This window comes from Corvus moneduloides, chromosome 32, assembly GCF_009650955.1.
Source record: "Corvus moneduloides isolate bCorMon1 chromosome 32, bCorMon1.pri, whole genome shotgun sequence".
Taxonomy (NCBI): Eukaryota; Metazoa; Chordata; class Aves; order Passeriformes; family Corvidae; genus Corvus; species Corvus moneduloides.
In genome coordinates this window covers 271,295-294,359 of record NC_045507.1, presented here as the reverse complement: position 1 = coordinate 294,359, position 23,065 = coordinate 271,295, and the positions used below count along the sequence as shown (strand labels likewise).

Sequence of the window (23,065 nt, the reverse complement as noted above, 5' to 3'; positions counted from 1 at the left end):
AGGATTTGGGATTCGGGTGTTTGGGATTTGGTGTCCCAGGTGTGCAGGATTTGGGATCCAGGTGTGCAGGATTTGGGATCCAGGTGTTTGGGATTTGGGTGTCCCAGCTGTGCAGGCTTGGTGGGATCCCGGTGTCAGGGGCTGGGGGATCCCAAAAGTCCAGGATTGGGGGTCCCCATTGTCAGGGATTGGGGACCCCCTGGATTTTGGGGTCCCAGGTGTTTGGGATTGGGGGGATCCAGGTGTCCAGGACTGGGGGGAGCCGGGAGTCAGGGACTGGGGGGATCCGGGAATTTGGGGTCCCAGGTGTTTGGGATTGGGGGGTCCCAAGTGTCGGGCTCAGGGGGGACCCGGGAGTCAGGGACTGGGGGGATCCGGGATTTTGGGGTCCCAAACATCCATTGGGGGTCTCTCTTGTCCAGGTTTTGGGGTCCCAGGTGTCTGGGAGGACCCGGGTGTTCGGGACTGAGGAAACCCCAGGTTTTGGGGTCCCGGGTGTGTCAGCTCGGGGGGGTCCCAGGACTTTGGGATCGGGCTCCCAAATGTCCGGGATTGGGGATCCCAGGTGGTGGGATTTGGGGCTGGGGGCTGCAGGGCCGGGGGGTGCCCAGGTCCCTGATTTGGGGTTCGGGACCCAGGTGGCCCCGGTGCCCCCAGGGCAGAGCAGGGCACAGAGGTGGGGCTGGGGGACCCCGCTTGGGGGTGCAGGGCCCCGTTTGGGGCTCCCTGACCCTGTTTGGGGTTCGCTGACCCCCTTTGGGGCTCCCTGACCCCGTTTGGGGGTGCAGGGCCCCCTTTGGGGTTCGCTGACCCCCTTTGGGGTTCGCTGACCCCGTTTTGGGGTTCCCTGACCCCGTTTTGGGGCTCCCTGACCCCTTTAGGAGTTCCCTGACCCCATTTTGGGGTTCCCTGACCCAATGTGGGGTTCCCTGACCCCCTTTTGGGGCTCCTTGACCCCATTTTGGGGCTCCCTAACCCCGTTTTGGGGCTCCCTGACCCCTTTTGGGGCTCCCTAACCCCGTTTGGGGGCTCCCTGGCCCCTTTAGGAGTTCCCTGACCCCGTTTTGGGGTTCCCTGACCCCATTTGGGGTTCCCTGACCCCGTTTTCGGGCTCCCTGAGCCCTTTAGGAGTTCCCTGACCCCATTTTGGGGTTCCCTGACCCCGTTTGGGGTTCCCTGACCCCAGGGCTGATCCGGGGGTGCTCCCGTTGGGGCTGGCGCAGCGGGATCTGCTGTGGGAGGGATTGGGGTACCCCGGCTGTTTTGGGGGTTCCGTGACCCCGTTTTGGGGTTCCCTGACCCCGTTTGGGGTTCCCCGACCCCGTTTTGGGGTTCCCTGGCCCCTTTAGGAGTTCCCTGACCCCATTTTGGGGTTCCCTGATCCCGTTTTGGGGTTCCAGGGCTGATCCAGGGCGCGCTCCCGTTCGGGCTGGCTGTGGGATCTGCTGTGCGAGGGGTACCCGCTGGAGTTGGGGGGTTTGGGGCACCCCGGGGGTTTTGGGGTTCCCTGACCCCATTTGGGGTTCCCTGACCCCAGGGCTGATCCGGGGGTCGCTCCCGTTGGGGCTGGTGCGCCGGGAGCCGGTGTGTGAGGGGCACCCCTGGGTGGGAGGGATTGGGGTACCCCGGCTGTTTTGGGGTTCCCTGACCCCGTTTTGGGGCTCCCTGACCCCTTTAGGAGTTCCCTGACCCCATTTTGGGGTTCCCTGATCCCGTTTTGGGGTTCCAGGGCTGATCCAGGGCGCGTTCCCGTTCGGGCTGGCTGTGGGATCTGCTGTGCGAGGGGTACCCGCTGGGGCTGCGGGGTTTGGGGTACCCCGGCTGTTTTGGGGTTCCCTGACCCCGTTTTGGGGCTCCCTGACCCCTTTAGGAGTTCCCTGACCCCGTTTTGGGGTTCCCGGACCCCATTTTGGGGTTCCCTGACCCCAGGGCTGATCCGGGGGCGCTCCCACTGGGGCTGGCGCAGCGGGATCTGCTGTGGGAGGGATTGGGGTACCCCGGGGGTTTGGGGGTTCCCTGACCCCATTTTGGGGTTCCCTGACCCCATTTGGGGTTCCCTGACCCCGTTTTGGGGCTCCCTGACCCCTTTAGGAGTTCCCTGACCCCATTTTGGGGCTCCCTGACCCTGTTTGGGGTTCCCTGACCCCGTTTTGGGGTTCCAGGGCTGATCCGGGGCGCGCTCCCGTTCGGGCTGGCTGTGGGATCTGCTGTGCGAGGGGCACCCCTGGGCGGGAGGGATTGGGGTACCCCGGGGGTTTGGGGTTCCCTGATCCCGTTTTGGGGTTTCCTGATCCTATTTGGGGTTCCCCGACCCCGTTTTGGGGTTCCCTGGCCCCTTTAGGAGTTCCCTGACCCCAGTTTGGGGTTCCCTGATCCCATTTTGGGGTTCCCTGATCCCGTTTTGGGGTTCCAGGGCTGATCCGGGGCGCGCTCCCGTTCGGGCTGGCGCGCCGGGAGCTGGCGTGCGAGGGGTACCCGCTGGAGCTGCGCTGCCCCGGCAGCGACGTGGTGCTGGTGGCCGATGCCAACTACGGCCGGACCGACGACAAAATCTGCGACGCCGACCCCGGGCAGATGGCGAACGTGCAGTGCTACCTGCCCCAGGCACACCCCATCATGGCCCAGAGGTGACACTGGGGGCACTGGGGGCACTGGGGGCACTGGGGGTACTGGGGGCACTGGGGGCACTGGGGGCACTGGGGGCACTGGGCAGATGGCGAACGTGCAGTGCTACCTGCCCCAGGCACATCCCATCATGGCCCAGAGGTGACACTGGGGGCACTGGGAGGGCACTGCGGGCACTGGGCAGATGGCGAACGTGCAGTGCTACCTGCCCCAGGCACATCCCATCATGGCCCAGAGGTGACACTGGGGGCACTGGGGGTACTGGGAGGGCACTGGGGACACTGAAGGCATTGGGGTACTGAGGACACTGGGGACATTGGGGACACTGGGAGGGCACTGGGGGTACTGGGGGTACTGGGGACATTGGGGACACTGGGAGTACTGGGGGTACTGGGGGGGCACTGGGGGCGCTGGGGGGACACTGGGAAGGTGTAGGAGGTTGGGGACATGGGGACAGATGGGCGATGTGGGACACAGCACTGGGAGTGGGGACACGGGGACAGAGGGACAGGAAGGGGACACCCTGGGACACCTGGGGACACCCTGGGGACACCTTGGGGACACCTTGGGGACACCCTGGGGCCACCTTGGGGACACCCTGGGGACACCCTGGGGCCACCTTGGGCCACCTTGGGGACACCCTGGGGACACCCCTGGGGACACCCTGGGACACCCTGGGGACACCTGGGGACACCTGGGGACACCCTGGGGACACCCTGGGGACACCCTGGGGACACCTGGGGACACCTGGGGACACCCTGGGGACACCTGGGGACACCTTGGGGACATGGGGACGGGCTGGAGCTGTGCAGGCGCTCAGGAGGGTGGGACATGGGGGGGTGGGGACCCGCTGGGGACTTGGGGACATGGAGGGGACGTGGCCCCGTGGTGATGCGGGGGGCACCTGGGGACGGGCAGGACACCTTGAGGACACGTGGGGGTGGCACAGGGGGGGACACTGAGGGTGTGGGACAAGTGGGGCGGGTGGCCCTGGGGACAGCGTGGGGACAACACGGGGGTGGCACAGCTCAGGGACGTCCCCGTGTCCCCACGGCGCGCGCTGGCCCCCCCAGGGGACACCTGAGTCCCGTGTCCCCAAATGCCGGGGCCACACCTGCGCCCTGCCCCCCCCCCGTGTCCTCGCTGTCCCTCCTGCCCCTGCTGGCCCCTGTCCTGTGTCCCCTGTCCCGTGGCCCCTGTCCCACTGTCCCGTGGCCCCTGTCCCGTGGCCCCTGTCCCACTGTCCTGTGGCCCCTGTCCTGTGTCCCCTGTCCCACTGTCCTGTGGCCACTGTCCCCACTGTCCTGCTGGCCCCTGTCCTGTGGCCCCTGTCCTGTGTCCCCTGTCCCCACTGTCCTGTGTCCCCTGTCCCCACTGTCCTGTGTCCCCTGTCCTGTGGCCCCTGTCCTGTGTCCCGTGTCCCCACTGTCCTGTGTCCCCTGTCCTGTGGCCCCTGTCCTGTGTCCCCTGTCCCCACTGTCCTGTGTCCCCTGTCCTGTGGCCCCTGTCCTGTGTCCCCTGTCCCCACTGTCCTGTGTCCCCTGTCCCGTGGCCCCTGTCCCACTGTCCTGTGGCCCCTGTCCTGTGTCCCCTGTCCCACTGTCCTGTGGCCCCTGTCCTGTGTCCCCTGTCCCCACTGTCCTGTGGCCACTGTCCCCACTGTCCTGTGGCCCCTGTCCTGTGTCCCCTGTCCCACTGTCCTGTGGCCACTGTCCCCACTGTCCTGCTGGCCCCTGTCCTGTGGCCCCTGTCCTGTGTCCCCTGTCCCACTGTCCTGTGGCCACTGTCCCCACTGTCCTGTGGCCCCTGTCCTGTGTCCCCTGTCCCCACTGTCCTGCTGGCCCTTGTCCCTCCCTGTCCCCAGCTCTGTGTCCCCACGGCCCCCCTGTTGCTGCTGTCCCCCTCTGGCACCGTGTCCCAGCTCCTCGGTGTCCCCATGTCCCTGCTGTCCCCTACCTGGGGGGCACACGTCCCCATGACCCTGCTGTCCCCATGTCCCCATGTCCCTGCTGTCCCCTTGTCCCCCCGTGTCCCTGCTGTCCCCCTGTGTTCCCCTGTGTCCCTTCGTGTCCTGTGTCCCCCCACATCTCCTCATGTCCCATGTCCCTGATGTGTCCCACCATGTCCCCTGTGTCCCCCGTGTCCCCCCATGTCCCTGACGTGTCCCACATGTCCCCCATGTCCCCTGTGTCCCACATGTCCCCCATGTCCCTGACGTGTCCCCCGTGTCCCCCCACGTCCCAGACGTGTCCCACATGTCCCCCACGTCCCTGACGTGTCCCCCCGTGTCCCCCCATGTCCCCTGTGTCCCCCATGTCCCCCATGTCCCCTGTGTCCCCCATGTCCCCCACGTCCCTGACGTGTCCCCCGTGTCCCCGCAGGTGCAATAACCGCACTCAGTGCGTGGTGGTCGCCGGCTCCGACGCCTTCCCCGACCCCTGTCCCGGCACCTACAAATACCTGGAGGTGCAGTACGACTGCGTGCCCTACAGTGAGTGCTGCCCCACGGCCCTGCCCCACCGAGCCTGCCCCACCGAGCCTGCCCCACACAGCCACGGCCCTGCCCCACCGAGCCTGCCCCACACAGCCACGGCCCTGCCCCACAGCTCTGCCCCACACAGCCACGGCCCTGCCCCACAGCTCTGCCCCACACAGCCACGGCCCTGCCCCACAGCTCTGCCCCACAGCCCTGCGCTGTCCTGCCCCAGAGCCCTGCCCCACAGCTCAGCCCCACAGCCCTGCCCCACAGCTCTGCCCCACAGCCCTGCGCTGTCCTGCCCCACAGCTCAACCCCACAGCTCTGCCCCACAGCTCTGCCCCACAGCTCTGCGCTGTCCTGCCCCACAGCTCAACCCCATAGCACAGCCCCCAAAGCTCTGCCCCACAGCTCTGCCCCACAGCCCTGCGCTGTCCTGCCCCACAGCTCAGCCCCCCAGCTCTGCCCCACAGCTCAGCCCCACAGCTCTGCCCCACAGCCCTGCGCTGTCCTGCCCCACAGCTCTGCCCCACAGCCCTGCGCTGTCCTGCCCCACAGCTCAGCCCCACAGCTCAGCCCCCCAGCTCTGCCCCACAGCTCAGCCCCACAGCTCAGCCCCACAGCTCTGCCCCACAGCCCTGCGCTGTCCTGCCCCACAGCTCAGCCCCACAGCCCTGCCCCACAGCTCAGCCCCACAGCTCAGCCCCACAGCTCTGCCCCACAGCCCTGCGCTGTCCTGCCCCACAGCCGCCCCATCTCGGCACCCACAAGTACCTGGAGGTGCCGTGCGTCCCCTACAGCGAGTGCTGCCCCCCAGCTCTGCCCCATGGCTGCTGTCCTGCCCCATGGCGCTGCCCCACAGCGCCCCCAGACCCACAGCACCCCCAGCTCAGCACCCCCAAGGTGCTGAAGGACTGCGTCCCCCAGCTCTGCCCCCCAGCTCTGCCCCCCAGCTCTGCCCCCCAGCTCTGCCCCACAGCGTCCCCCCCAGCCCCACAGCACCCCATAGCACCCAGAGGTGCACCCGGGGAGTCCCGCCCCACAGCGGAACCCCATGGAGACCCCACAGCGCCCCCCATGTCCCACCCCGCGGCACCTACAGGGACCCCAGAGCACCCCAGGGACCCCCAACCCCCCAACCCTGGGGGCACCCGGACACCTGGGGGGGGAGGGGGATGGGATTGGGGGGGGGCGGGGCCCGGGGCCTCGGGGAGCCCCCAGGTGTCTGGGGGGGCTGTGCCCCCCTCGGGGTCCCCCCGTGTGGTGTTTGTCCCCCCCAGCCGGGGCGTGACCCCCCCGTCCCCAATTTTGGACCCCCTCGTGTCCGTCCCTCTGGGGGGCCCGCCCCCCCCTTGGGGCTGTTGGGGGGCTCTGTCTGACCTGGGGGGCCCGGGGGGGTTGGGGTGACCCCGTCTCTCCCCAGGCGCCGTCGCGGGACCCCCAAAACCCCCCCGGCCCCTCCCCCCCCTTTGCTTTGCAGCCGCCGCCGGAGCCGCCCGAGGGAACGGCCGGGACCGGGCCGGACACGGCCGGACAGGGCTGGACACGGCACCGGCCCCGGGACACGCACCGGGCACAGCAGCATGGCACCGACACGGCACCGACACGGCAAAACCACACCGGAACCATGCCAAAAACATGCCAAAACAACACCAAAACAGCACCAAAATAACACCAAAACAGCACCAGAACACCACCAAAATAACACCAAAACCACACCAAAGCAACACCAAAACAACACCAAAACAACACCAGAACACACCAAAACTACACCAAAACCACACCAACACAACAACAAAACAACACCAAAACCACACCAAAACAACACCAAAACAACAACAAAACAACATCAAAAGATCACCAAAACCACCCCAGAACCAGAGCTGGTGCCAGCCCATGGGGCTGGGGGGGGCGAGCACACACCTGTGCACGCTGAGCACACACCTGGGGCGGGTGGAACACACCTGTGCACACTCGGGACACGCCCAGCACACACCTGTAGCTGCCGAGGGCACACCTGGCACAGCGTGACACACCTGTGCCTGCTGAGGGCACACCTGGCACAGTGTGACACACCTGTGCCTGCTGAGGGCACACCTGGCACAGCGTGACACACCTGTGCCTGTCGGGGGCACACCTGGCACAGTGTGACACACCTGTGCCTGCCAGGGGCACACCTGGCACAGCGTGACACACCTGTAGCTGCCGAGGGCACACCTGGCAGGGGGTGTGTCAACCACCCGGGCACGCTCGGGCCACGCTGAACACGCACCTGGAGTGGGGGGCGGAGCGGGTTGCACTCGCCTGGGTGTGCTGAGGACACGCTGAACACCTGGGCACCCTCTGAACACACCTGGACGGGCTCAGACACACCTGGCACACACCTTGCACACTGAATGCACACCTGGAGAGCGGCGTGGTGTGGGCTGAGCACGCCTGTGCGTGTTCAGAGCACACGGAGCACACCTGTGTGTGTTCAGAGCACACCTGTGCGTGTTCATAGCACAGGGAGCACACCTGTGTGTGTTCAGAGCACACCTGTGCGTGTTCAGAGCACACGGAGCACACCTGTGTGTGTTCAGAGCACACCTGTGTGCGTGTCCAGAGCACACAGAGCACACCCATGTGTGTTCAGGGCACACCTGCACATGTTCAGAGCACACTGGGCACACCTGTGCCTGTCCAGAGCACACCTGTGTGCATGTTCAGAGCACACCGAGCACAGCTGTGCGTGTTCAGAGCACACCTGTGTGTGTTCAGAGCACACTGGGCACACCTGTGTGTGTTCAGAGCACACCTGTGCCTGTTCAGAGCACACCTGTGCGTGTTCACAGCACACCTGTGGGTGTTCAGAGCACACCCGTGGGTGTTCAGAGCACACCCGTGGGTGTTCAGAGCGCACTGGGCACAGGTTGTGCACCCCAACCCCATGCCAGGTGTGCGAGCCAAGCGTGCCAGACACACCCGGACACACTCGGGACACGCCCAGCCCGCTCCTCACAGGCTGAGCCCACCCCAGGGGCGGCGGGCGGGGCACACCCAACACACCCGGACACGCGCGGGACACACCCAGAGACTGGCAGAGCACACCGGGCACAGCTGGGACACACCTGGGGCACACCTGGGCACACCTGGGACACACCTAGGCACAGCTGGGACACAGCTGGGAACACCAGGGCACACCTAGGAACACACATTGACACACTGACACTCACACTGACACGCACACTGACACACACACACACACACACAGACACACACACCCACTCACACACTCACACTCCCACTCACACACACACACACACTCACACACTCCCGCTCACACTCACACAGTCACACTCACACACGCTCACATTCACACTCTCACGCACTCACTCACTCGCACTCACACACTCACATTCACACACTCACACTCTCACATTCACCGTCACACACTCACACTCACACAGTCACACTCACAGTCACACTCACACAGTCACACACACACACACGCTCACACTCTCACACACTCGCTCCCACTCACACTCTCACACTCACATTCACACACATACACACTCTCACATTCTCACACTCACATTCTCACACACACACTCACACGTTCACACATACACACTCACACTCACACACTCACATTCACACACTCACACACACACACACTCACACACACACACATTCACACATACACACTCACACTCACACACTCACATTCACACACTCACACACACACACATTCACACACACACACGCTCTCACACTCACACTCTCACACTCACACACTCATATTCACACACTCACACTCACACACTCACATTCACACACACACACAAAGTCACACACACACTCACACGTTCACACATACGCACTCACACACTCACATTCACACACACTCACACTCACACACACTCACACACACTCACACATTCACACACACTCTCACACACACACATTCACACACACTCTCACACTGACACTCACACACTGACATTCACGCACACACACTCACACTCTCACTGTCACACTCACACTCTCACACTCACACTCTCACGCATACACACACACTCTCACACTCACACTCACACTCTCACACTCACACACTCACATTCATACACACGCTCTCACACTCACACTCACACTCTCACACTCACACACTCACATTCATACACACACTCTCACACTCACACTCACGCTTTCACACTCACATTCACGCTCACGCTCTCCCGCCCCCGCCCTCGCAGGTCCCAGCCGCTGCCGGTGCCGGTGCCGTGGGGTCGGTGCCGCTGTCGGTGCCGGTTCCGCTGTCGGTGCCGTGGTGCCGGTGCCGGTGCCGTGGGGTCGGTGCCGGTGTCGGTGCCGGTTCCGCTGTCGGTGCCGGTGTCAGTGCCGTGGTGCCGGTGCCGGTGCCGGTGTCGGTGCCGTGGGGTCGGGGTCGGGGTCGGTGCCGGTGCCGGTGCCGTGGGGGCGGGGCCGGTTGGGGGGCGCGGGGTGGGGGCGGGGCGGGGGCGCCTCTTTCCTTTGCAGGTGACGCCGCGGGCCCGAGCGGGGCCCCCCCGCAGCCCCTCCCCCCGGGCCGCCCCTCCCCCAGCGCCGTCTCTTCTCTCCCTCCAGGGCCGGGGGGGGAGGGGCGGGGGGGGCCCGACCCCCCCCCGAGGGGCTCAGGAGTGCGGGGGAGGGGAGCCCTGCGCCCCCCTCTGTCCGTCCGTCCGTCCGTCCGTCCCTGTGTCCGTGTGTCCATCCATCGCCTCCCGCCGCCATCCCCATCCCGGCCATCGCCGTGCCCTCCTTTCCGTGTCCGTCCGTCTGTCCGTCCGTCTGTCCGTCCGTCTGTCCGTCCTCTCTCCCCCCCCTTGCTGTCCCTCTGTCCATCCCTTTGCCGTCCCTCTGTCCGTCTGTCCATCCCCATCCGTCCTTCCCGGTGTCCGACCATCCTCCCTTTTCCTCCGTCTGTCCATCCACCCTTCATTTGTCCGTGTGTCCACCCGGCTGGCGGCCTGTCCGTCCCTTCGTGTCCCCCATCCCTCCGTCCCCCAGCCCTGTGTCCATCTGTCCATCCCTCGGTCCCTCCGTGTCCCTCCATGTTCATCTGTCCATCCCCCAGCCCTGTGTCCATCTGTCCATCCCTCGGTCCCTCCGTGTCCCTCCATGTTCATCTGTCCATCCCCCAGCCCTGTGTCCATCTGTCCATCCCTCGGTCCCTCCGTGTCCCCCAGTGTCCCTCTGTCCATCCCCCAGCCCTCTGTCCATCTGTCCATCCCTCAGTCCCTCCATGTCCCCCAGTGTCCCTCTGTCCATCCCCCAGCCCTGTGTCCATCTGTCCATCCCTCGGTCCCTCCGTGTCCCCCCATGTCCGTCTCCCCCCCATGTCCCCGTGCCCATCCCCCTGTCCATCCGTCCACCCCGTGTCCCTGTGTCCATCCTGTGTCTGTCCATCTGTCCGTTCCCATGTCTGTCCATGTGTCCATCCATGTGTCCATCCCCATGTCCGTGTGTCCATGCCCATGTCCATGTGTCCGTCCCCGTGTCCATACCCATGTCCACACCTGTGTCCATCCCCATGTCCCCATGTCCATCTCCATGTCTGTGTGTCCATCCCCGTGTCCATCCCCGTGTCCATCCCCATGTCCATCCCCGTGTCCATGTCCATGTCCGTGTCCATCCCCGTGTCCGTGCGTCCATCCCCGTGTCCATGCGTCCATCCATGTGTCCATCCCCGTGTCCCCATGTCCATCCCTATGTCTGTGTGTCCATCCCCGTGTCCATCCCGTGTCCATGTCCATGTCCGTGTCCATCCCCGTGTCCATCTGTCCATCCCCGTGTCTGTGTGTCCATCCCCGTGTCCATCCCCGTGTCCATCCCCATGTCCATGCCTGTGTCCATGCCCGTGTCCGTGTGTCCATCCCCGTGTCTGTGTGTCCATCCCCATGTCCATCCCGTGTCCGTATGTCCATCCCCGTGTCCATCTGTCCATCCCCGTGTCCGTGTGTCCATCCCCATGTCCATCCCTGTGTCCGTGTGTCCATCCCCGTGTCCATCCCCGTGTCCATCCCCGTGTCCATCAGCGTGTCCATCCCCGTGTCCATCCCCGTGTCCATCCCGTGTCCGTGTGTCCATCCCCGTGTCCATCCCCGTGTCCATCCCCGTGTCCGTGTGTCCATCCCGTGTCCGTGTGTCCATCCCCGTGTCCATCCCCGTGTCCATCCCGTGTCCGTGTGTCCATCCCGTGTCCGTGTGTCCATCCCGTGTCCGTCCCGTGTCCGTGTGTCCATCCCCGTGTCCATCCCCGTGTCCATCCCCATGTCCATCCCGTGTCCGTGTGTCCATCCCCATGTCCATCCCCGTGTCCATCCCGTGTCCATCCCCGTGTCCATCCCGTGTCCGTGTGTCCATCCCCGTGTCCATCCCCGTGTCCATCCCCGTGTCCGTGTGTCTATCCCCGTGTCCATCCCCGTCTCCATCCCTGTGTCCATCCCCGTGTCCATCCCCGTGTCCGTGTGTCCATCCCCATGTCCATCCCCATGTCCATCCCCGTGTCCATCCCCGTGTCCATCCCGTGTCCGTGTGTCCATCCCCGTGTCCATCCCCGTGTCCATCCCCGTGTCCGTGTGTCCATCCCGTGTCCGTGTGTCCATCCCCGTGTCCATCCCCGTGTCCATCCCGTGTCCGTGTGTCCATCCCCGTGTCCATCCCCGTGTCCATCCCCATGTCCATCCCCGTCTCCATCCCCGTGTCCATCCCCGTGTCCATCCCCGTGTCCATCCCTGTGTCCATCCCGTGTCCGTGTGTCCATCCCGTGTCCGTGTGTCCATCCCCGTGTCCATCCCCGTCTCCATCCCCGTCTCCATCCCCGTGTCCATCCCCATGTCCATCCCCGTGTCCATCCCCGTGTCCGTGTGTCCATCCCCGTGTCCATCCCCGTGTCCATCCCCGTGTCCATCCCCGTGTCCGTGTGTCCATCCCCGTGTCCATCCCCGTGTCCATCCCCGTGTCCGTGTGTCCATCCCTGTGTCCATCCCCGTGTCCATCCCCGTGTCCGTGTGTCCATCCTGTGTCCGAGTGTCCATCCCCGTGTCCATCCCCGTGTCCATCCCCGTCTCCATCCCCGTGTCCATCCCCGTGTCCATCCCCGTGTCCATCCCCGTGTCCGTGTGTCCATCCCGTGTCCGTGTGTCCATCCCCGTGTCCATCCCGTGTCCGTGTGTCCATCCCCGTGTCCATCCCCGTGTCCGTGTGTCCATCCCGTGTCCGTGTGTCCATCCCCGTGTCCATCCCCGTGTCCCGGGTGCCGCTGCCCCTCCCCCGCAGGGTCTGGGGTCTCTGGGGGGTCTCGGGGTCCCCCCGGGCTCGGGGGGGGCCGGAGCCGTTTAATCTCTTTTCTCTTTGTCTCCTCTCTCGCCCCTCCCCCCCTCCCCCCTCCCCCCCCCGCCCGTGTGACCCCTCCCCGCCCCCCCGCCCCCCCGCCCCCCTCCCGCCCCCCCCGCCCCCCCAGCCGCCCCTCCCCCCGCTCTCTCCCGCCTTTTCTTCCGGTGCTAAAAAGTAGAAGTGGAACAAAAAGGTAACACGGACCCCCTCGCTCCGGCCCCCAGAGACCCCCACCCCCCCAGAGACCCCCGAACCCCCCCAGAGACCCCCGAACCCCCCCGAACCCCCCCGAACCCTCCCAGAGACCCCCGAACCCTCCCAGAGACCCCCGAACCCCCCCGAACCCTCCTGAACCCCCCCAGAGACCCCCCAAACCCCCCCGATTCCCCCCAGAGACCCCCGAACCCCCAGAACCCCCCGAACCCTCCTGAACCCTCCCAGAGACCCCCGAACCCCCCCAGAGACCCCCGAACCCCCCCGAACCCTCCTGAACCCTCCCAGAGACCCCCGAACCCCCCCAGAGACCCCCGAACCCCCCCAGAGACCCCCCCAAACCCCTCCTGACCCCTCCAACTCCCCCAAAGTCCCCCCAGACCCCTCAGAACCCGCGACCCCCTCCCCCCCCCAGACCCCTCCCAACCCCTGAAACCTTCCGGACCCCCCAACCCATCCCAGAACCCCCCAAAACCCCCCCAGACCCCCCCAACCCCCTGAGCCCCCACCCCCAGGACCCTCCTGAGCCCCCCCAAGTTCCCCCCACCCATCCCCCCCAAACTCCCCCGCCCCCCCCCAAATCCTGAGCCCCCTCCCCCTCCCCCCAATTCTTTCCACCCCGCACCCCCAAATCCTCCGCGGTGACCCCCAAATTCTGACCCCTCCCCCCGTGACCCTGCCCCCCCAAATTCTCCCTCCTCGCCCCAAACCCTGCCCCCCCCTCCCACCCCCCCCGTTCATCCTGCACCCCAAAATCCCCCTCCCTCACCCCAAATTCCCTCCCTGCCCCCACCCCCTCTGGGCCCCCCAAACCCTGACCCTGCCCCCCCTTCCCAGACCCCCCCCGGCCCCCCAAATCCTCCCACCCCCTCCCCTCCCCCCAGCCCCCCCCCCGTTTCTCCCCTCCCCCCCCTTCCCCTCCCCCCCAAATCCCCCCTTGTTTCCCCCCCCCCAACCCCCCCCCCCCCCCCCCCAACACCCCGGGGGGGGGGGCTCAGTGCGCCCCTCCCCCCCTTAAGTAGCCGTCATTCGATTTGGGGGACCCCAGACCCCCCCAGTGTCCCCTCGGGGGTCCCCGGGACCCCCCCCAGCCCCCCCAGGCCCCCGGAAGTGCCCCAGGACCCCCCCCCAAACCTCCCGGGGCTCCCCTCGAGGGACCCTGGGGACCCCAAACCCTTCGGGGACCCCCCCGGGACCCCCCTCGGGGACCCCCGAGTCCCCTGAGGGACCCCCCGAGTTTGGGGGGGGCCAGGCCGGGGTGACCCCTCCACCCTCCCGTCCCCCCTGGGGTGAGGCCCTAAATGGGGCGGGGGGGGCAATTTTGGGGGGGCCGGGGCAGCCCCGTGACCCCCCCCAGACCCGCCAACCCCCCCCAGCCGTGGAGACCCCCAGCGACCCCCCCCCAAATCAAGCACCCCCCAAAACACCCCCAGAGAGGGGCAGCTCGGGGGGCAGGAGGGCAGGGAGGGTCAGCGTGGGGTCACCTGGGGGTCAGGGGGGCCGGAGGGGCAGCTGGGGGTCAGTAAAGGTCATCTGGGGTCAGTCAGGGGTCAGCCGGGGTCTCTCCAGGTCATTTGGGGTCAGCCAAAGACAGCTGGGGTCAGTCAGGGGTCAGTGGGCTTCATTTGGGGTCAGTCGGGGTCAGTCGGGGTCAGTTGGGGTCAGTTGGGGTCAGTCAGGGTCAGTCAAGGACAGCTGGGGTCAGTTGGGGTCAGTCGGGGTCAGTCGGGGTCAGTTGGGGTCAGTTGGGGTCAGTCGAGGTCAGTTGGGGGTCAGTTGGGGTCAGTTGGGGGTCAGTCGGGGTCAGTTGGGGGTCAGTTGGGGTCAGTCGGGGTCAGTTGGGGTCAGCTGGGGTCAATTGGGGTCAGTCGGGGTCAGTTGGGGTCAGTCGGGGTCAGTTGGGGATCAGTTGGGGGTCAGTTGGGGTCAGCTGGGGTCAGTTGGGGTCAGTCGGGGTCAGTTGGGGGTCAGTTGGGGTCAGTTGGGGTCAGTTGGGGTCAGTTGGGGTCAGTCGGGGTCAGCTGGGGTCAGTCGAGGTCAGTTGTGGGGTCAGTTGGGGTCAGCTGGGGTCAGTCGGGGGTCAGCTGGGGGGTCAGTTTTGGGTCAGGGGTGCAGTTGTGGGTCAGTCGGGGGTCATTTGAGGGGTCAGTTGGGGTCAGTCAGAGGTCACTCGGGGTCAGTCAGTGTCAGTCAGTGTCAGTCAGGGTCAGTCAGGGTCAGTCGGGGTCAGTCAGGGTCAGTCAGGGTCAGTTGGGGTCAGTTCTGGGGGTCAGTCGGGGTCAGTCGGGGTCAGTCGGGATCAGTCGAGGTCAGTTGTGGGAGATCAGTTGGGGTCGGTCGGGGTCAGTCGGGATCAGTTTTGGAGGGCTCAGTCGGGGTCAGTCAGGGGTCAGTCACAGTCAGTCGGGATCAGTTGGGGGGGTCAGTCAGGGGTCAGTTGGGGTCAGTCAGGGGTCAATTGGGGTCAGTTGGGGTCAGTCGAGGTCAGTTGTGGGAGATCAGTTGGGGTCAGCTGGGGTCAGTCGGGGGTCAGCTGGGGGGTCAGTTTTGGGTCAGGGGTGCAGTTGTGGGTCAGTCGGGGGTCATTTGAGGGGTCAGTTGGGGTCAGCTGGGGTCAGTCAGGGGTCAGTTGTGGGTGGTCAGTTGGGGTCAGTCGGGGTCAGTTGGGGTCGGTTGTGGGGGGTCAGTTGGGGTCAGTCAGGGGTCAGTCAGGGGTCAGTTGGGGTCGGTTGTGGGGCGTCAGTTGGGGTCAGTTGGGGTCAGCTGGGGTCAGTCAGGGGTCAGTCAGGGGTCAGTTGGGGTCAGCTGGGGTCAGTCGGGGTCAGTTGTGGGGGGTCAGTCGGGGTAAGTTGTGGGGGGTCAGTTGGGGTCAGCTGGGGTCAGTCAGGGTCAGTTGTGGGGGGTCAGTCGGGGGTCATTCAAGGGTCAGTCGAGGTCAGTTGTGGGGGATCAGTTGGGGTCAGTCGGGGTCAGTCAGGGTCAGTTGGGGTCAGTCGGGGGCAGTTGGGGTCAGTTGGGGTCAGTCAGGGGGCAGTTGTGGGGGGTCAGTCAGGGGTCAGTCGGGGTCAGTTGTGGGGGGTCAGTCGGGGTCAGTCGGGGGCAGTCGGGGTCAGTTGGGGTCAGTCGGGGGCAGTTGGGGTCAGTTGGGGTCAGTCAGGGGGCAGTTGTGGGGGGTCAGTCAGGGGTCAGTCGGGGTCAGTTGTGGGGGGTCAGTCGGGGGCAGTCGGGGGCAGTCGGGGGCAGTTGTGGGGGGTCAGTCGCGGTCAGTCGCGGTCAGGGCCAGCCAAGGTCACTCGGGGTCAGCTCAGGGTCACTCCGGGGTCACCCAAGGGTCACTCCCGGGCTCCCCGGGCTCACTCGCGGGCGCAGCCAGGGCGTCGCCCCCGTGTCCGTCCGTCCGTCCGCGCGGAGGGGGGGCGGGGCGGGGGCGGGGCCGGGGGCGGGGCCTGCGGGCAGGTGGGGGCGGGGCCTGCGCAGGTGGGGGCGGGGCCGGGCAGGGCCGCGGCTTCTTCCCACAGGTGTCCGGAGCGGGGGGCGGGGGGCCCCTAACGCTTCTCTCTCCTCCTCCTCCTCCCGCAGGGCCCGGCCGAGCCCCCCCGGACCGCGGGGCCCCCCCGAGCCTGTGAGTCTCCCCTCCCCCACCCACCCCGGGGACCCCCCCAACCCCCCCCAAAAAAAACCCCCGGGGCAGCGCGGGGGCTGCGGCACGGCCGGGCTGGGCTCACCTGGATGGGCACACCTGGATCCCTGTGCACACCTGGATGGGCTCACCTGGGTCCCTGGGCACACCTCGATCCCTGTGCACACCTGGATGGGCTCACCTGGATCCCTGTGCACACCTGGATGGGCACACCTGGATGGGCACACCTGGATCCCTGTGCACACCTGGATGGGCACACCTGGATGGGCACACCTGGATCCCTGTGCACACCTGGATGGGCTCACCTGGATGGGCACACCTGGATGGGCACACCTGGATCCCTGTGCACACCTGGATGGGCTCACCTGGATGGGCACACCTGGATCCCTGTGCACACCTGGATGGGCTCACTTGGATGGGCACACCTGGATCCCTGTGCACACCTGGATGGGCTCACCTGGATCCCTGTGCACACCTGGATGGGCACACCTGGATGGGCACACCTGGATGGGCACACCTGGATCCCTGTGCACACCTGGATGGGCACACCTGGATCCCTGGGCACACCTGGATGGGCACACCTGGGCACACTGTGCTCACCTGGATCCCTGTGCACACCTGGGGTGTGTTCACCTGGATGGGCACACCGGGGCACACCTGGATCCTTGTGCATACCTGCAATGTGCACATCTGGATCCTTGTGCACACTTGGGCATACCTGAAGCTGTGCGCACATGGGCACACCTGGATCCTTGGGCACACCTGGGCACACCTGGGGATGCACACTTGGGCATTTCTGTGCACACCTGGATGGGCTGCGGCACACCTGGATCCCTGTGCACACCTGGGATGGGCACACCTGGGCACACCTGAGCTGTGCACACCAGGGATGGCCACGCCTGGGCACACCTGGATCCCTGTGCACACCTGGGATGGGCACACATGGGCACACCTGAGCTGTGCACACCAGGGATGGCCACGCCTGGGCACACCTGGATCCCTGTGCACACCTGGGATGGGCACACATGGGCACACCTGAGCTGTGCACACCTGGGACTGTGCACTCACAGCCCTTCATGCACACCTGGACACGGCCGCACGCCCAGGTGTGCCCCCGTGCGCACGCAGCCCCCGCGCCCCCCCGCACACGCGTGTGCGACAGGGCACAGGTGGGGCAGCACACACACCTGGGCAGGTGCGGCAGTGCCACGCACCTGTGTGAGCACAAACACTCGGGCAGGTGTGACAGTGCCACACACCTGTGTGAGCACAAACACTCAGGAAGGTGTGAAAGTGCCACACACCTGGGCAGGTGTGGCAGTGCCATGCACCTGTGTGAGCACAAACACTCAGGAAGGTGTGACAGTGCCACGCACCTGGGCAGGTGTGACAGTGCCACGCACCTGTGAGCGTGCACAGGTAACAGCCGCGGGTGTGGCCACAGACCGGCACAAGGGCGGCAGCTCTTGCACACCTGCGCAGCCACACCTGGGCGTGCAAATGCGCTGCCGCCTGAACACACCTGTGCTCACACCTGCGCTCACACCTGCGCTCACACCCAAATGCACGGCCAGGGGAACACGCACACACACGTGTGCACAAATGGGCTCGCACAGGTGTGTGAATGCCCAGGTGTGTGAATGCCCAGGTGTGTGCATGCACAGGTGTGTGAATGCACAGGTGTGTGAGTGCACAGGTGTGTGAATGCACAGGTGTGTGAGCGCACCGGTGTGTGAATGCACAGGTGTGTGCATGCACAGGTGTGTGAGTGCACAGGTGTGTGAGTGCACAGGTGTGTGCATGCACAGGTGTGTGAATGCACAGGTGTGTGAGCGCACAGGTGTGTGAATGCACAGGTGTGTGAGTGCACAGGTGTGTGTGTGCCCGGCTGTGTGATAGCACAGGTGTGTGAGCGCACAGGTGTGAGCATGCTCAGGTGTGTGAGCGCACAGGTGTGTGTGTGCACAGGTGTGTGAATGCACAGGTGTGTGAGTGCACAGGTGTGTGAGTGCACAGGTGTGTGAATGCACAGGTGTGTGAGTGCACAGGTGTGTGAGTGCACAGGTGTGTGCATGCACAGGTGTGTGAGCGCACAGGTGTGTGAGCGCACAGGTGTGTGAGTGCACAGGTGTGTGAATGCACAGGTGTGTGAGTGCACAGGTGTGTGAGCGCACAGGTGTGTGAGTGCACAGGTGTGTGAATGCACAGGTGTGTGACTGCACAGGTGTGTGAGTGCACAGGTGTGTGAGCGCACAGGTGTGTGAGTGCACAGGTGTGTGAATGCACAGGTGTGTGAGTGCACAGGTGTGAGCATGCACAGGTGTGTGCATGCACAGGTGTGTGCATGCACAGGTGTGTGAGTGCACAGGTGTGTGCATGCACAGGTGTGTGAGTGCACAGGTGTGTGTGTGCACAGGTGTGTGAATGCACAGGTGTGTGCATGCACAGGTGTGTGAGCGCACAGGTGTGTGAGCGCACAGGTGTGTGAGTGCACAGGTGTGTGAGCGCACAGGTGTGTGCATGCACAGGTGTGTGAGTGCACAGGTGTGTGAGTGCACAGGTGTGTGAATGCACAGGTGTGTGAGCGCACAGGTGTGTGAGTGCACAGGTGTGTGAATGCACAGGTGTGTGAGCGCACAGGTGTGTGAGCGCACAGGTGTGTGCATGCACAGGTGTGTGAGTGCACAGGTGTGTGAATGCACAGGTGTGTGAGCGCACAGGTGTGTGAGTGCACAGGTGTGTGAATGCACAGGTGTGTGAGCGCACAGGTGTGTGAGCGCACAGGTGTGTGAGTGCACAGGTGTGTGAACGCACAGGTGTGTGAGTGCACAGGTGTGAGCATGCACAGGTGTGTGAGCGCGCAGGTGTGTGCATGCACAGGTGTGTGAGTGCACAGGTGTGTGTGTGCACAGGTGTGTGAATGCACAGGTGTGTGAGCGCACAGGTGTGTGCGCGCACAGGTGTGTGAGCGCACAGGTGTGTGAATGCACAGGTGTGTGCGCGCACAGGTGTGTGAGCGCACAGGTGTGTGAGCGCACAGGTGTGTGAATGCACAGGTGTGTGAGTGCACAGGTGTGTGAGTGCACAGGTGTGTGAATGCACAGGTGTGTGAGCGCACAGGTGTGTGAATGCACAGGTGTGTGAATGCACAGGTGTGTGAGTGCACAGGTGTGTGAATGCACAGGTGTGTGCGTGCACAGGTTTGTGCATGCACAGGTGTGTGAATGCACAGGTGTGTGTGTGTGCACAGGTGTGTGAGCGCACAGGTGTGTGAATGCACAGGTGTGTGAGCGCACAGGTGTGTGAATGCACAGGTGTGTGCATGCACAGGTGTGTGAGTGCACAGGTGTGTGCATGCACAGGTGTGTGAGCGCACAGGTGTGTGAATGCACAGGTGTGTGAGCGCACAGGTGTGTGAGTGCACAGGTGTGTGAATGCACAGGTGTGTGAGCGCACAGGTGTGTGAGCGCACAGGTGTGTGCATGCACAGGTGTGTGAGCGCACAGGTGTGTGAGCGCACAGGTGTGTGCGCGCACAGGTGTGTGAGTGCACAGGTGTGTGCATGCACAGGTGTGTGAATGCACAGGTGTGTGTGTGCACAGGTGTGTGAGCGCACAGGTGTGTGAGCGCACAGGTGTGTGAGTGCACAGGTGTGTGAATGCACAGGTGTGTGAGCGCACAGGTGTGTGAGCGCACAGGTGTGTGAATGCACAGGTGTGAGCATGCACAGGTGTGTGAGCGCACAGGTGTGTGAGCGCACAGGTGTGTGAATGCACAGGTGTGTGAATGCACAGGTGTGTGAGCGCACAGGTGTGTGAATGCACAGGTGTGTGAGTGCACAGGTGTGTGAGTGCACAGGTGTGTGAATGCACAGGTGTGTGCATGCACAGGTGTGTGAGTGCACAGGTGTGTGAATGCACAGGTGTGTGAGCGCACAGGTGTGTGAATGCACAGGTGTGTGAGTGCACAGGTGTGTGAGTGCACAGGTGTGTGAATGCACAGGTGTGTGAGCGCACAGGTGTGTGCGCGCACAGGTGTGTGAGTGCACAGGTGTGTGCGCGCACAGGTGTGTGAGTGCACAGGTGTGTGCATGCACGGGTGTGTGAGCGCACAGGTGTGTGCATGCACAGGTGTGTGAGCGCACAGGTGTGTGAGCGCACAGGTGTGTGCATGCACAGGTGTGTGAGCGCACAGGTGTGTGAGCGCACAGGTGTGTGAATGCACAGGTGTGTGAGCGCACAGGTGTGTGAATGCACAGGTGTGTGTGTGCACAGGTGTGTGAGCGCACAGGTGTGTGAATGCACAGGTGTGTGTGTGCACAGGTGTGTGAGTGCACAGGTGTGTGATTGCACAGGTGTGTGAATGCACAGGTGTGTGAATGCACAGGTGTGTGAATGCACAGGTGTGTGAGTGCACAGGTGTGTGAGCGCACAGGTGTGTGAGCGCACAGGTGTGTGAGTGCACAGGTGTGTGAATGCACAGGTGTGTGCATGCACAGGTGTGTGAGCGCACAGGTGTGTGAATGCACAGGTGTGTGTGTGCACAGGTGTGTGAGCGCACAGGTGTGTGAATGCACAGGTGTGTGTGTGCACAGGTGTGTGAGTGCACAGGTGTGTGATTGCACAGGTGTGTGAATGCACAGGTGTGTGAATGCACAGGTGTGTGAGTGCACAGGTGTGTGAGCGCACAGGTGTGTGAGCGCACAGATGTGTGAATGCACAGGTGTGTGAGTGCACAGGTGTGTGAGCGCACAGGTGTGTGAATGCACAGGTGTGTGTGTGCACAGGTGTGTGAATGCACAGGTGTGTGAGTGCACAGGTGTGTGAATGCACAGGTGTGTGAGTGCACAGGTGTGTGAGCGCACAGGTGTGTGAGCGCACAGGTGTGTGAGCGCACAGGTGTGTGCATGCACAGGTGTGTGAGCGCACAGGTGTGTGAGCGCACAGGTGTGTGAATGCACAGGTGTGTGAGCGCACAGGTGTGTGAATGCACAGGTGTGTGTGTGCACAGGTGTGTGAATGCACAGGTGTGTGAGTGCACAGGTGTGTGAGCGCACAGGTGTGTGAGTGCACAGGTGTGTGAGCGCACAGGTGTGTGAGCGCACAGGTGTGTGAATGCACAGGTGTGTGAATGCACAGGTGTGTGAGTGCACAGGTGTGTGAATGCACAGGTGTGTGAGCGCACAGGTGTGTGAGTGCACAGGTGTGTGCATGCACAGGTGTGTGAATGCACAGGTGTGTGAGTGCACAGGTGTGTGAGCGCACAGGTGTGTGAGCGCACAGGTGTGTGAATGCACAGGTGTGTGAATGCACAGGTGTGTGAGTGCACAGGTGTGTGAATGCACAGGTGTGTGTGTGCCCGGCTGTGCACTCCCCTGGACCCAAGGCGGGGTGTCCACACCTGCTCCCCCCTGCACACGCCCCTGTGCCCGCCTGTGCTCACACCCGCCCCAGCCCCCGCACACGCGTGTGTGACACGCCCCTCCCCCTCGCACGCGCGTGTGCCGCGCCCCGGGCCGGGGGGCCAGGCCAGGCTGGGGGGGGCTGGACCCCAGCCCGGGGTCCCTTTTGAGGGGGAGGGGAGTTCAGGTTTGGGGGGGACCCCGCTGTCCCCCGGGGGTCCCAGCCTGGCCCTGCCCCCATGGGGGGCCCCCTCCCCCCCCCCCCCCCCCCCCGGCGCAGAGACCCCGCTGGGGGCGGGGGCGGGTCTCTGCCCTGGGGGTCCCCCCGTGTCCCCCGTGTCCCCTTCTCTCCCGCAGCTCTAACCCCCCCGTTTCTCTCCCCCAGCCTCTCTGCAGCCGGCGCCGGACACCGGGACCACGCGCGACCCCCCCCAAACCCCATCCCCCCCCCCCGCCCCGCACCCCAAAACCGGGGGGGTCCCCCCAAACCTCCCCCCGCACCGGGGGGACCCCCCCAAGCCCCTCCCACCCCCTCCCCGTGTCTCCGTCGCGCTCGATCGTCCCTGGCTGTGGGCCCGGGGGGGGGAGGGGAAGAGCCCCCCGATTTAGGCCCCCCCCCGATTTGAGCCCCTCCCCCCGTTTTAGGGCTCCCCCCAAGGAGAGCTGCCCCTCCCCCCTCAGGGTGCTGCCCCCCCCCCCATAAATAAAAGGGGGTCCCGGGTTCGCTGGGGGGGCACGGCCCCCCCCCCCTTTTCGCCATTGCCGGGGGACATTCGGGGTGTCCCCCTCCCCCATCCCTTCCCCCCATTCTGTCCCCTCTCCTCTGTCCCCTCCCCGGTTAAGGGACCTCCCCTCCCCCGTGCCCCCTTTCCCTCCCCCGGGTCCCCAAAATTCCCCTCGGGGTTGGGGTCCCCCCCCGCCCCCCCGTGGGACCCCCCAGTCGCTGATGAAACGCTTCTCTTTTCTCTCCTCTTCTCGCTGTCCCCCCCGTGTCCCCCCCGTGTCCTTCCCGTGTCCCCTCCCCGTGTCCCTCCCGTGTCCCCTCCGTGCCCCCTCGTGTCCCCTCCCCGTGTCCCCTCCCCGTGTCCCTCCGTGTCCCCCCGTGTCCCCCCCCGTGTCCCCGCTGCCCCTCTGTCCGTCTGTCTGTCCCCGTGTCGGTCCCCACCTTCACCACTGTGTCCCCACGTCTGTCCCCGTGTCCGTTTGTCCCCTGTCCCCACGCCTGTGTCCATCCTCCTGTTCCTGCCCCTGTCCCGTGTCCACCCCCTCATCCCTGTCCGCCGCGTGTCCCTGTGTCTGTCCCCTCTCCTTCCATCCGTCTGTCCTGCTGTCCCCCGTGTCCCCCCCCATCGAC

At 65.0% G+C, this 23,065-nt stretch overlaps 1 protein-coding gene and 1 long non-coding RNA gene across 2 annotated transcripts in view; one reads left to right on the top strand and one right to left on the bottom strand.

Annotated features, from left to right (window-relative positions):
* ADGRL1 (adhesion G protein-coupled receptor L1) overlaps positions 1–23,065 on the top strand; it is a 52,936-nt gene that overhangs the window by 12,044 nt on the left and 17,827 nt on the right. Inside the window, exons 3-5 of the mRNA XM_032094422.1 lie at positions 2,414–2,627; positions 5,007–5,116; positions 12,633–12,650. Coding sequence (XP_031950313.1) covers positions 2,414–2,627; positions 5,007–5,116; positions 12,633–12,650 — 342 coding nt within the window. The remainder of the gene's footprint in view (positions 1–2,413; positions 2,628–5,006; positions 5,117–12,632; positions 12,651–23,065) is intronic.
* On the bottom strand, positions 7,526–7,969 carry LOC116437121. Its single transcript, XR_004237180.1, has 4 exons — positions 7,878–7,969; positions 7,774–7,847; positions 7,619–7,690; positions 7,526–7,588 (listed from the first exon to the last, which is right to left on the bottom strand). It is a non-coding gene; the product is annotated as an uncharacterized LOC116437121 (long non-coding RNA).